Source organism: Nicotiana sylvestris, chromosome 7 (genome assembly GCF_000393655.2).
Source record: "Nicotiana sylvestris chromosome 7, ASM39365v2, whole genome shotgun sequence".
NCBI classification, from domain to species: Eukaryota; Viridiplantae; Streptophyta; class Magnoliopsida; order Solanales; family Solanaceae; genus Nicotiana; species Nicotiana sylvestris.
In genome coordinates, this window is record NC_091063.1 from 149,243,800 (window position 1) to 149,259,420 (window position 15,621).

At 34.9% G+C, this 15,621-nt stretch overlaps 1 protein-coding gene across 1 annotated transcript; it reads right to left on the bottom strand.

The window, feature by feature from the left end:
- Positions 1-22: 22 nt before the first annotated feature.
- On the bottom strand, positions 23-6,674 carry LOC104231263 (uncharacterized). Its single transcript, XM_009784224.2, has 6 exons — positions 6,380-6,674; positions 5,665-5,807; positions 5,508-5,558; positions 1,192-1,413; positions 972-1,074; positions 23-845 (listed from the first exon to the last, which is right to left on the bottom strand). The coding sequence occupies exons 1-6, from the start codon at positions 6,463-6,465 to the stop codon at positions 311-313; spliced, it is 1,140 nt and encodes a 379-aa protein (XP_009782526.1). The 5' UTR covers positions 6,466-6,674; the 3' UTR covers positions 23-310.
- Positions 6,675-15,621: the final 8,947 nt, after the last annotated feature.

Genomic DNA, 15,621 nt, shown 5'->3' on the forward strand with positions numbered 1-15,621 from the left:
GTGATAAATTGACCCCTCAAAGAGAAAAGAACCAGATCCAACAGTTGATGTTTTAAATATACTGCAACCAAAAAATACAGCATTACACGCTGAAAATTTCAGTTAAACAACAAATGAAAAGAAGAAAATTGGATGACACAGATGAGAAGAAAGGACGATAAATTATCCAGAAAACACTAGGCATCTAACATACAAAGTTAATTGTGGTCACAAGAAATGTTCAGACAAAGAACTGGTATTGCCTAAACAACGTATATCATGCAGAAGCGTTTCTATTTTCTTCCCCAGCCACGGTTTCACTGGAGCTATTTTAGGCAGGGGGATCCTGTGCAGGTGGACCTAGGCCTAGCAGTAATGGGGCCTGTTTCTTTTCACTACTCGGCTTCGTATCATCATTCCTATTTGCAGCCCAGGCTCTCAGAGGTGGTTCAAAATGCTTACTAGCCACATCAGGCGGTAATGCATCATCCTCTCCGGGGAGAACAACTAGGCCTTGTTCTCTAAGAGAAGAAGGCTCATTGTAGCAGGTATTCCAGAGGGAATCCACAAGCTGCCGCTCTTCTTTAGCAGCACCAAGATCTTCAGGTGACATAGCGGAAATCCCCTTAATTCGCTCCTGGAGTATTTGCTTGAGTTTTTCATCATCTTCACTTGACGAGCCATTTGCCGCCTGTGCTGTCCTGTCTTGGCCAAGATCAAGAAGGCCTCGTAGGGCACCCTCTCGCACCTCTCCATCCTCACTGGAGGCTAGATGCATAAAAATTCGAGGAAATCCTAACTCGGTTACTACAGCACAGTCTGAACGATTTTCATGTAGTAAATAATGGATCAAGTTAAGGGCTTTCCTGGGGAAAAAACAATACCTATTAGAACGAATACAACAGGGGAAGCTTTTACAGAAAGTAAGCAGTAACTTTATCCGATTCTTTTGATTCTCAAAACATATTGAACATGACATTGCAAAATCATACCTTTGAAATCTCACACTCTCGGAACTCAAAGCATCTCTTAGAGCTGCATAACCATTTGCAAGACGAAATGCAGCAATGCCAAGCTTGTTGTGCCTGATTAAAGCTGGAATAAAGGGGAAAGAATAATTGATCAGTGTTATTGCAACACGGATGACATGTCAACTGAAATTAAAGGACTCAATTTACTAATGAATCATTCATCAACAGGAAAAATACCCACATGAGATTGCACCAAGAGCTTTAGTGCGGGCAGTAACATCAGGATCTGAGGTGAAATTTGAGAGAAGAGATTCTAGGCCGTTAGCTTCCATTACCAGCTGTTGACTCTTCGGATTGTTCTGAACAATTGTACTTACGACTTCCGCAGCTTTGGCTCTAATGTTTGCATGGGAGTTCTTTAAGTAACCAAGAAGAGGCACCAATCCACCAATTGAGTGCAGATCTGCCAAATTAACAATAAAAGGAGAGAACATGAGACTAAAACTTCTAATAATGGGAATAGTATTAACTATTGAAATCTCCAAAAAAAATGTCAACGTAGTCAACCGAGTTAAGGAAGCAATATCCCCAATTAGTCATAGGCTTTCTAGTTTAATACAATGCAGTAAAGGATGAGAGCTAAAGTGCTATAGTGGGTTTTTTATTTCATACTTTTTGATACTCTTCAAGCCGTCTTCTGTAAGTGTTTCATTTTTATCCTAGGAAGAAAACCAGTTACCAAGCTCTTAAACAGGCACCAGAATCAAAAACAACTTGAACTGTAATTTCCACTCTCTTTATGCCCATGCAAACGGCAAACCCCTTGACTGCAGTCATACCAAAGCATCTAAGATACCTCTTTTTTGTCTTTTCATTTTGTTTACTGTCCTTTTTTCTTCCAGGTTGAATAGAAGTCTCAACCACCTCATACCGTAGGGCACAATGACACTGAGAATATATATATATAAAAGAATATTGCAACTACAACAAACAACAAGAAGAAACCCAATGAATCCCACACGTGGAGAGGACCCTACCTTTAAGAAGGCACAGAGATTGTTTGCAGTAGACCCTCGGCCTAGGATAAAAGAATATTGCAACTGCTTATATAAACTATCACAACTAAGCTTATGACGCAAAACAGTGGGACAGAGGATCTTGAGTGATGTATGGTGCTATGCAATAGTGTCAGCTTAATGGATCTTGTGTGAGGTATGGTACTGACTACATAATAGTGTCAGCTTGGTCCATTAATGCTCATTATTTTGCTTTCCAACAAGTACTACAGTGTAGAATGGATAATATCTGGACATCACCAATAACAACCCCTAGAAACCAGGGATAAACAGCAGGAAATCAGGTGCGATATCCAAGAGGATTACGTGAAGTTCAGGTTTTTATTTGTTTTGGTTATGTGATCAAGCACAAAGATCTTCAACAGAGATGTACATGAAGTTACATATCTTTACTGAAAACTTTTAGTCACATGCATATTGCCTTACGATGAGCGGATGAATGTCCTTGAACTAGTCGGAAGTAAAAGATCAGTGCAACATCATTACTGCTATTTTAAGAGACTTCATCAGTCTAAGGAAAAAACCAAAGTAGAATGAAGGTTTAAACAGGCCCATCATGCATACTGCAAAGTAGCTACTCTACAGAAATACAGGATGCTTGTCAGGCCATATTTCAGAAAACAGAAAAAATTTACAGGCTTGGCTCCTAGATGAACACATGATATGCACCACCTTAATGTATCAACAAAGGACAGGTCAATAAAAGAATGGAATCATATAACCAATAAAGTTACTCCTTGATTAGGCACTTTTTTTTGTTTTTTAATTACCAATGGATAGTGGGGCACGGTTCTAAACTCGGTAATAATGGGCACACCAATCTACCATTCTCTACTTAAATAGCAGGCTTTTTTATGCCGTAGAGTTCAAACATGTGACGTGCAACATTAGAAATTTCGACTAGACCTTCACAATATTATTAAGAAAACGAACTTTGTGCGTAACTCAACTCTAAAAGCTAGTTCATAAGGCGAAAATTGCGCAAGATCATATAAGGAAACGAGAGCTAATTCTCTCGCCCAGTGTATTAAAAGGAGTTTTCGGGGCGAGGCGCACCAAAAACGCCCCGAGGCGACATTGTGGGGCGAAAGTCTCAAGAGGCATACGCCCAGCAACTCGGGGCGTACGCCCGGGCGTTCGGCGCATGTTTTTATAATGAGGCGTAAGCCCAGAGACTTTTTCAAATTAAAACAAAATTTGTTGAATAAGTCCTTTGATGACTATAAAATATTCATATATTATATACTTAAAAATAAATTATTTTAAATTATATATATATATATATATAAAATATGTCAATTATCTGTATTTTCTAATAGTATTTTGCAGGAAATAAAAATATCATGATAAAGAAAATAAAGGAATAAAAGAGAAGCACGAGGCATCACGGCAAAAGAACCACGAGGCATCATGGCAATAGAAGCACAACGCATCATGGCAATAGAAGCACGACGCATCATGGCAAAAGAACCACGAGGCATCATGGCAAAAGAACCACGAGGCATCGTGGCACCTTATGAGATTTGATTTCTATAAATAGGATGTTTGTGTTGAAAGGAAGAAGATCATACGTGCCTAATTAGCAAACCTTTCTCTAGCTTTGGTCTTTACTTCCCTCTTTATCTATTTCATTTTATCTTGTAGTCTTTGAATTTTCTAAGAGTGTTGATAGTATTTTAAGAATTTCTTTCTTTGTGAGATTTAAATACTCCATAATGGAGTAATCTCTTTTGTTGGGATAGTTGATGAAGCTCGATAGCGTTATAATATTAATCTCAATTTTACTACATGCTTGACCTGAAACTTTCTAATTATATTTCTATATTGTGCTGGAATATTAGTTTTAATTAATTATTATCACTTCTATCTATTTATTCTCCAACGTTAGTTGTATGTCAATTTTGTAATTCTCACGAAGCAAAATTAATATACGATAACTATTAGGTAAAATAATAGAGTGAGAGTAATTCTTTTTAAGCTATCATTCCAAGTCTGTAATCTTGCTTACTTCCATTCTAATTCTCACAGAGTGAGAGGAGTTGTAGATGGCAAGATTATTGATTATTAGTAAAAATTAATCGCAGGAGGTTTTTGCTATCTTTTAGCATAATTCAGGCAAGAAAATTATTTCAGTTTAATCATCACGAGTCATATATCAATTGATTTACATAACCTCGCGGAGTGTTATTAATTGATTATTTCTTAGTGAGCAAAATATAACTGTATTAGCAATAAACAGTTATTCCTAAGAGAAATACATGTAGAAGCTAAGATTTTATTATTATCACGCTATCGAGTGAATTCAATGATTCCCAACTCTTTTTAAATATAAATCTTCCGAAAGTTATTTTGTTTCAACTTAAGCAATTTAAATTTTCAACAAACAAAACTTCATCAATCTGATTCTCTCAAATAGTAGTAAGAATATTATAAGTTTGTAACTAGATTCTCCAATCTCTGTGGGATGATATCATAAACTATACTAGAATTTGACAAAGTACGAGCAGCAAAATCTTATACGCATTGGCCTCGTCATCTTTCATATAATACCCAAATTCTCAAAAGCCGGCTAGTAATTATTCAAAGGTTTTAAAAAGGAACTTAATGTATTAAATTAAAAAGTCAAGACATTTTTTTATTGATTGAAGCCTTAATTCATGATCTTTCCTAATTCTTTATCTTGTCCGCTAGTCTGCTAATATCTCCCAAAAGCAACGAATATTCAATTTTTTTTATATAAAGAGAACTACATTCTCCTTCATAGGAGCAAGTTCAAAGTTCAAATTGCAGGTTAGTCATCCTTTTTGTTCCTCCATGTACTTTATTCTTTTTGACTCAAGTTACTTGTTTGTGCTTGTAAGTAGTGTATAATAGATTGTTCTGACTAGTTTTTTGTGGGGATGGAGCACATATATATCACATATTTATAGTTTTCTTCAATTTTTTCTGCAATTTTACATGTTTATAAATATTTACTGTAATTATATAATTTTATAAAATATTAAAAATTAAATATCTATGGAACTTACACCCCGTGCCTCGAGGCTTATGCCTAGCTGAGGCATATGTAAAATGCCTCGTCTTGCGCCCATGCCTTTTAAAACACTGCTCTCGCCCGATGTGGGACATGCTAACACTCCTCTCGACGACCAAGCTAGACACATGGAGCATGAACATATTAACATGGGGACCTAGCCAAGAATCATATTGGTAAAGCTCTAACACCGTATTAAGAGAATGGACCTTGGGATATCAACACCAAAAGCTAGCCCACCAGATGAGAATTGACCCAAACCATATAAGGAGACAACAACTTATTCCCTTAACTAATGTGGGACATTTTACCAACTATCGCATCAAATTAAATCTTCCACATATCAATTAACTAGGTCTCAATCCCTAATTAGTTTTAGAATTATGCAAGACGTAATAAAAATCAAATCATGATATGCAACATGTTGCTGAATATCAAAGAACTCACCGTTAGCCATGTCAATCGATTCAACATGTTCTTGTAGCTCATCCAGCATATCTGGAAAAATCACCAGACCAGCAAATAAGACCAAATGACCAAAGGTCACAAAATAGAATACACATTGGCCAAAAAACTACATACAAAGGACTCAAAAATCAAGTACCTTCAATATCTTGGGAAGTTACCCCCTGTGATTCCAAGACCTGCTCTGGAGTCTGCATTACAAGAGTAATCTCCTTCATTCTCTTTACTACATCTACAGTTTGAGCTTGCATAGCTTCCATGAACCACCTCCTGTCCTCCTCACTGGTAAGCCAATAAACCCATCAGCGACAAACTTCAATCCGAAACACAAACTCCCACATAAAAGAACAACGAACAACAGAAACTGCATTTAAATTACAACACCAATCAACCACGCCTCAATCCCAAAACTAATTTGTCAACTATATGAATCCTCTTTTATCCATTCCACTCATATTTAAACTATTTTTAGCTGGTCCTCAACCTACAACAAAACCCCTCGTTTATCTAGGCATAAAACTGGCTTGGCGTTCCTAACATACGTGGAGCTATTATTACTACCGTTCTTCGCTTAAATACCAGGTTTTTGCCTACAGCACGGGTTCGAACCTAATAACATAGGTGGAGCTATTATTCAAATAACTACGACCAAAGAAAATGAAATTAAATATAAAAAAAATACCAAATCAAAGTTCCAATCTTTTAACTTTTCAGTCCCATTAACAATACATAAAATCACTCAAAACAAGATTCAAACTTTCCATGACCTCATGAGATAAATTCGACTCACTTCAAGAAACCACATAAACATAAACATAAATATTTAAAAAAAAAATTATATTAAAAGGGGTTACCTCAAATTGCGAGTAGGATTAGTACCATCAGCATGAGACAGACTCCACTTTAGTAGACCATCCCAATTAGGTCCCTCTTTTGCCATTTTCGGTTCTCGTTTTTTAATGAACAGCAAAAATTTCTCAAAAACCTTATAGCTTAGTAATAATATAATAATAAATAAATATAAATACAAACGTTGGAGAACAATGGGTATATATAGAGGTGGGTATGCAGACACGAAGAGGCGGTAGACGATGAAGGTTCAAGGACTTTTTGGAGGGGTTTGTAAGACTTTCTCGAATGTACGCGAACTGTCTAGACAAAAAGAATGGACCTTTTTCGAATGGATCTGGAATATAAAATGGGCCTTCCTTGGGTAGACTATCAAAAATTTAAGCCCATTAATGTTCCACTTTGGGCCAATTTTAGTTAGTTGGATGATGGCCCACGCTTTTATGAAGGAATTTTGAATTGATAATATTTGCCAATATGTTTAAATTACATGTGCTTCTTCCCAAACCAGCTATGTCCATTTATAAGTAGCTTATTACAAAAAATGATCAATTCATTAAATGTTACTAATGTTAGCCAAATATTGTCAATATTAGCCAATTAACTATTTGTAGTAAAAAAAAAGATTAAATTTTTGCTTCTTTTGAGTGGGTGTTGTTAGAATAGATTGGGTACATCTTAAGGAGTTTGAATCTCAGTTTTGGGATGATTTGGTGAAGTTTTGAAATAGTTTGAATTGAAAATTCGAAATAGAAGACAAAACATGGAAAAATAATGTGCATCACATTGTATATCATTTTGTATCACATATGTATCATATTTGTATCAAATGTGTATCACATGTATATCCATACATACCTGTGTGTGTGATACATGAGTGAGACATGTGTCGTAGAAAAATTTTTTGAACTCGATTTTAACTACAAATTTTGATATCAAATCAGTCCAAATCACCTCCAATCTTCCTCAAAATTTGTATATTGACTCATCTATATGTTTTCAATGAATTTCAACCATACCCATAGAAAAAGATCCTTTTTTGCTTAGATATGTAAAATCTTATTATATATATATATATATATATATATATATATTTCATCACCTTGTTTGATACCTCATCCATAATATTTTCTTTCGATCTTGCATCTAATGTTGCTGATCACGCTTAAAAATATGGAAGGAGATTTTTACGTGTGATTCTTAGAGAGAAAGAACCTTTTATTTGAGTTTTCAATTTTTATATGTGTTTGGCTAGTTTTGGTAAGTCTATGATTAATGGCTAGAAGTTGGAACTTATTTCGGAGTCTATCGGAAGCTAGCTTAACTGACTCAGTCGTGGTGGCCTTCATTGCTCTTAACATCCTCTGCATTCTATCAATAAATACCCGAGGGTCCTCGTTTGGATCTGTCCTAGTGAATACCGGAGGGTCTAAATTAATGAAGTTACGTACCCTCGCACTGACGGACCTATCTGCCTAACCAATACCTACTTCCTGACGTCGAGCCTGTGTGGCTATTAATCGGGTTAATAGCTGAATAACATCTTTCATCTCTTGATCGGTGTATTTGGCTGAGGGGTTGAATGTACAGGAACAAGCGCTGCAGTTGGTGCCCCTCGGAGCTCTCCTAGAGAGGGCGAGGTATGTGAAGTCTGAGATGGAATCTCACTATGAGACTCTCCCCGAGCCCTGGTAACTCGTGGCGATCGACAGGTAGTCTCTCCAGCCACATACTTTTCCTTCTAGGTAGTTGTAGTCTTTGGAGGCATCGTTGAAACGTAACATATCGTTAGGAACATGAATTTTTATATCGCACGATCTAAGATAAAAAGAGAGGATAACACATATATGTCTTGTAGCCTCCTGTCTATAAGTGTGGTGTACAACACACCCATAAATAAGACTCTACTAGACACGGTCTATAGACAACCCTAGGACAGAACTGCTCTGATAACACTTTTGTCACGACCCAAATCGATGGGCTGCGGGTGCCCGATTTCTACCTGTCGAACACCCTTAAGCATGCATCTAAGATATAAACCTGAATGACGTCTGTTGAATTTTGAGAATACATACATGAAGGAAACCTGCCAAAAAGGCATATGTACATATACATGCGAAATACAGTGGGCGAGCCGGCAAGGCTGCTATAGACAACTATATACCCATAACTGAAAGCTGACAAGGCCACATACTATCCAGCTATACATAACTATCTACAGACCTCTAATAGAAACATAACTGTATAAAGATGGGACTGAGCCACGTCATACCCATGTATATATACAAGCATATCGTACCAAAATCAAAAGACGCTCCGGATTAAGTGGAGCACGCCATCTTTCGTTGATCAAGGATCCTAAGAAGGGGGACCGTCAGCTTGCCTACCTGCACCTGCGGGCATGAAAGCAGGTCCCGTAAAATAGGGCGTCAATACGAAAAATTTACTGAGTATGTAAGGCATGAAAATCTATACATAAAAGACATAGATGGAACATAGAATAAAGAGATCCATATATAAATCTGAATAACTTTGTAAATTCTGAAGCATTTATAATGCCATGCACGTGTATATAAATGTCGTGTCATGCATGGGTATAGGTGTACATAACATCATCAAGCCATTGAGGGCATCCCATCATATCGTCTCGGTCACTGTGGGCAACATCATCAACATATACCAACAGATCAGGTGGTGGTGCGTATAACACCGTAACCTCTTTTCCATATCCCATATACATAAATATATCTATATTATTAAAAAAAGCATGAATAAAATGTTGGATTACAAAAATAACCTTTTAATATTAAGCATAATAACTTATAATAAAAGGATATAATCGAAATTCTAGACATTAGCCTTGTAATCCTATTAGTGTTAGGACATAATACTATACGTTCGGAATCTTACGTGATTACCTTTATGAATTAGATTTTATTCTTTTTATTTAAAAAAATAATGTATGTTGCTACTAAAGTTCATATATAAAAGAATCAAATTTACACTACGCAATGTCAGCACACTATTATGAAAAGTCCAAGAATCCCCTTAACAGGACGTTTCGTAAATGTCCAAAAGTCACTTTCTTTTATTTTAATATTATTAAATAATTAAACGTCCTGTTAAGGGGATTCAATATTTATGCTATTCAATAATTTATGCTATTTCAATAATTTAACTTTTAACTTTTGGGGTTCCAACTTTTATAATAACACGTGATGATTTAAATATTTATTTATATGAATGAACAATAAAATTTAATTAAAGAGATAAATTTATATATATAATAATACAACAATCATCTAAAGTATAATAACTCATAATAAAAGGACATAACCAGAATTCTAGACATTAGCCTTGTAATCCTATTAGTATTAGGACATAATACTACACATTAGGAATCCTACATGATTACCTTTAGAAATCCCATTACTGTAATTATGTTCGGGCATAGATATATAATACTACATGTTAGCATGTAAACCTAATAAATTTAGGAACATGTTAGATTTTCTATTAGTATAATTACTTTCGGGATATGGATATATTTTTAGACATGTAATCCTATTACTTTACGATATACTTCTTAAAAAAATTCTATTGCTAATTTAATTTGAAAACGTATTATATTGTCTAAATTCATTTAGAAACAGGAGAGCTTATATTATTATAAAAGTACAAATATAATATTGAATAGACCAAAATAACCCTAAAATATTAAACCGAAAAACTCACACGGAAATGACATAGTTGTAATAACTTATTTTTTTGAACTACAATAACTTCTATGTTAATTTTTTTAATATTTAAGATTTTAAAATTAATACAATCTTTTATATTGGATTCTTATTAAAAATATGAAGGAAGGTTTAATAAAAATAAAATTTCATAAGAATCCTCCATAGTGGTGGTAATACATTACCACTCTATAATATTCGATACCAAGAAAAAATAAAAGAAATGCTAAAAGGATTGCATAGAGCGTTGAAATTGAGAAAACAAATCCCTGCAATAATATATTATTATATTATATCTGAACTGCTTTCTACTCAAATAATATTTTTTATTATTAATTTTTCGTGTAATGTAGAAAAATATATTCAATTATTAAAGAACAACTAAGAAATTTTTTAAGAATATAAATGTATGAGAAAAAAAAAGATTGGTAAGAGCCAATACTACTAATGATTTGCAAATATAAAGATCTAAAAGTGGAATGTCAAATTGATCTTTTTACTCTTTAAAAATAAATTTATGGTAGATAAAATTATAATTACGGTTAAATATTCAAATATGAGATGAACTATTATTAAAAATGTAAATCAATAGAAAATAAATTATACTTTATGTTAAACCAAATAATCAAAAAATTTAATTAATTATTTAGCAAGAGAATCCAATTAGATTATTTTTTAAAATTCATATGAGTAAAATTATTTTTCAAGTTAAAAAAAGATTTTAGGGAGGTGATTTCTGTCAAGTACGAAAAATTGGCGAAATCAGAAACCGTAAAAGCTAGCTTGCCTTAATTATACTTATGACCTCAAATGAAAAATATTCAAATGACAAGAAATATAAAAGTAAGAACAGATTCAACATTCAGTGACTTCTTGCTTCGTGTCGGAAACGAAGAAGAACATCCAATAAAAGATGATTTGGTTCTTCTAGAACACTTGGTTATCAACCCCAATGGTACTAGTAGTGCATTTAATAAGGAGAATATTTTCATTATTAGATTAAAAAGCAATTTAGGAGAATTACATGATTGGAATTAAAGAGCTATCTTAAATAGTAGGAATGAATTTGTTGATCAACTAAATAAAATGTTGATTGCTAAGTTTCATGGTAAAAATAAAATACTTTTTAGTTTTGACTCACCAGAAGATGATACCAACAGTTATTACCAAGAAGAATATTTAAATACTTTAATACCAAATGGTCTTCTAACGTACATGTTTGTTGTCAAGTTCATTATTTCTTAAGTATGTTACTGTGACCATATATATATATACATAGGCTAAGTTAAAATTGATCTTTCATTGCATATAGGTTGATTTTGAAGAAAAATATGTCAGTCATGCTACTGCAAACTTAGATTCGCTGAATAGCTTATGTAATAGTACACATACGGTATATAGAAGTTTTGACGATAACGTCATACATGCAAAACTTATGATACTGATCAATGTGCTCCTAAGTATGTGTTTATCCCCGAATTTAACTTTCGTCTTCCGAAACTAAAGAATATCCTTCTAAATTTGTGTAAAAATAATTTTCAGTATGTTTATGTTTTGTAGTTATAATAAATAAAGCACAAGGGCAAACATCCTAAATATTGGACTATATTTACTATAATATATTTTCTTATACGAATAACTATATGTTGCACTTTCAATAGAGATATCAATATCGACAACATGAGTTCTGATTATGGCAGAAATAACCAAAGTATTATAAGGAAACATATACAAAAAAACATCGTCTATAAAGAAGTGTTCGGTAAGATGTCATCACATTAGATACCTTTAAACTACAATACATAATTATCAACTTAACATGACTAAAATTGATCATTTATGTAAGTTCCGATGATGTCTTTTCCTTTTGAATTCACGTATTATGCTAATGTAACAATATTTTTCGGTATTTAGATGATTGTTATAGTATTATATATAAAATTTCTCTCATTAATTAAATTTTATTGTTCCTTTATATAAATAAATATTTAAATCATCATATGCCATTATTACCGTGCAACGTTCATTTATAGATACTAGTACATATAAATACGCATATATAACGTCGTCTGGTCATGGGTCAATGTATATGCATAAATGAATAATGCATGAAAATATGTTAAACAATCTCAATATTCTTTTTGGATAAACTTTATCAACTGCGTATTATTTTGAGACCCATGATATAATAATATGGCATATGGGGAATCAAGAACACAGAGACCCTAGTATTTCTATGAATATAATCATTTATGAAAACTGTATGTTTGCTCGTTTATTCTGTATAACTTGGATCATGCCAAAAAGAAAGAGGGGATAGCCTTAACATGCCTAGAGTAGGGAAAACTCTGTATAATATTCTTGGAGAAGATTGCATCGTACTCCTTTAGAACTGCAAAATTTTACATTGCTACGATTCTAACAATTCTCCTTGGAATTGTGTTGTGGCAAAAATTTCGTTGGAAGTCTTTGAATTTAGCTTTTGTCCTTGAAGTAATTTGAACTAAGAAAATGCTATATGGTTCTTGCTTTAGAATTTAGGGACGTTTGGTTCTTTGTCCAAATGAATGGAACAAGACTTGTAATAAGTCTTATTTGTTAAATGCTAATTAATCCTAGATAGCCACCTAGTCCTAGAATGACTAAGAGTCATTCTCTTGGTTTATGGCTCTGTGCCACATTTTTTTGGGGAGGGGGATTAATCTTATCTTATATTTTAATAATTAACTAAGTAATGTTCTGTTACCCAATAATTAACCAATTACCCGTATAATTAAGAATTATCTCAAATTACCTAAAAATACTACTCATTTTTAATATACTTTATAAATTATACTACCATGGTCATATGGTACCTTGCATGGTACTAGTTCATAATTATCGGGTATTATCACTCGACCCATACTTTATCCCAATTGGCCACTTTTAACGAAACTCGTTTCTTTAATTTGTGTACCCTTTATCCTTTATAACACTTACTTATCGCTTGTTATAAATAGTGTAAATACGTTAACCTCAATATAATCTCACCCCCGAGTCTACATTAATTAACAGAAAATGAAACTTTTAACGTACGAAAACGCGTGATGTAACATCCTTCCCCCCTTAGAAACATTCGTCCTCGAATGTTTAACTCTCCGGGATCAATAACGACAATGGTCTCACACGATCAACGACAATAACTGACACAAGAATCCATACATGTACCTTAAGGTTATGACGTCTCAGTCAGACCCTTCTCTGAAGGAGGAAGTAAGTAGGGATATCTAGACTTCATGTCTTCCCTGGCTTCCCAAGTCATTTCTTCCAAATTTTTGTTTCTCCAAAGTATTTTCACCGAAGCTATGTCTTTAGTACTCAATCTCCGAACCTGTCAGTCTAGTATAGCAGTTGGAGTTTCTTCATATGATAGCTGCTCTGTGACCTAAATGTCGTCAACTAACACAATTCTGGAAGGATCTCCGATACATTTACGGAGCATAGACACATGAAAGACTGGATGTATAGACTCCAATTCTGAAGGCAAGCCTAACTCATATGCTACCTGGCCTACCTTGCGTATGATCCTATATGGTCCAATGTACCGAGGGATAAGTTTTCCCCTTTTTCCGAACCTCATAACGCCTTTCATCGGTGATACCTTTAGGAATACCCAATCGCCAACCTAAAATTCCAAGTCTCGCCGTCGATTATCCGCATAAGACTTCTGACGGCTTTGAGCTGCTAATAGCCTTTCCTGTACAAGCTTAATTTTCTCGATTGCCTACTGTACCAATTCTGGTCCTACTAACGTAGTTTCCCTAACATCAAACCACCCTATAGGTGACATACACTTCCTTCCGTAAAGAGCTTCGTATGGAGCCATCTGAATACTGGAATGGTAGCTATTATTACATGCGAACTCAGTAAGTGGCAGATGATCATCCCAGCTACCTTTGAAGTCTATCACACAAGCTCGTAACATATCCTCCAGTGTCTAAATAGTACGCTCAGCTTGTCCGTCTGTATGGGGATGAAATGCTATACTAAGACTTATTTGAGTCCCCAATCCTTTTTGGAAGGACCTCCAGAAGTTAGCTATAAATTGAGCTCATCTATCCGAGATAATAGATACAGGGACACCATGCAGTCGTAATATCTCTTTAATATAAAGCATTGCATAATCTTCTGAGAAATATGTAGTCCTAACGGGAAGAAAATAGGTTGACTTTGTAATCCTATCAACAATCACCCATATCGAATCAAACTTACGCTGCGTACGAGATAAGCCTACGATGAAGTCCATATTGATTACTTCCCACTTCCAAGTCGGAATCTCCATCGCCTACAACAACCCACTGGGTTTTTGATGCTCAATCTTGACCTGCTGACAGTTAGGGCACTAAGAAAAAAACTCTTTTATATCCTTTTTCATTCCGTCCCACCAATATGCTTCCTGAATATCATGATACATCTTTGCTGCTCTTGGATGGATAGAATAACGAGAATAGTGAGTTTCTCCCATAACCTGTTGACGCAACCCTGTAACATTAGGGACACATAATCATCCTCGATATCTAAGGACACCATCTTTTGTAATCTCAAACGGTGTGTTCTCCTTCTGAGGGGTGGTATCCCTATAATGAACTAACACAGGATCCTCGTACTAGCGTTCCTTCACTTTAGTTACTAAAGAGGATGTTGTCGTATCCTGAATAGTAATTCCAATATCACCTGAGTCTAGTAATCGAACTCCAAGACTAGCTAGCTGATGAATCTCATGGGCTATTCCCCTCTTTTTCGGCTATAAATATGACATGCTACCCATAGATCTACGACTGAGGGTGTCAGATACTACGTTCGCCTTCCCCGGATGGTATAAAATATCAACGTCATAGTCTTTAAGTAGCTCCAACCATCTCCTTTGATGTATATTTAATTCCTTTTGCTTGAAGATATACTGGAGGCTCTTATGATCCGTATAGATATCAACATGAATGCCATACAAGTAGTGCATCCATATCTTTAGTGCATGAATCACTACAGCTAACTCTAAATCATGGGTCGAGTAATTCTTCCCGTGCTTTCTCAGTTGTCTAGAAGCATAAGCTACAACCTTACTATGTTGCATCAGTACGCAACCTAGCCCAACGCCCAAGGCGTCACAATAGATAACATAACTATCGGTCCCTTCTAGGAGCGTTAGAACCGGTGTTGAAGTTAATCTGTCCTTCAATGCCTGGAAACTCCGTTCGCAAGCATCAGTCCATTGAAACTTTGCTCCCTTCTGAGTCAAATTTGTAAAAGGAGCTGAAAGGGAAGAAAATCCCTCTACAAATGTCCTGTAATAGCCCACCAAACTGAGAAAGCTACGAATCTCCGTCGGTGTTATTGTTCTAGGCCAAGTTTTTACTGCCTCAATCTTTTGTGTATCCACCCGGAAGCCTTCACCCGAAATGATATGCCCATAGAAAGCTACAGAGTTCAACCAGAATTCACATTTAGAGAATTGTGCATACAACTTCCCTTTT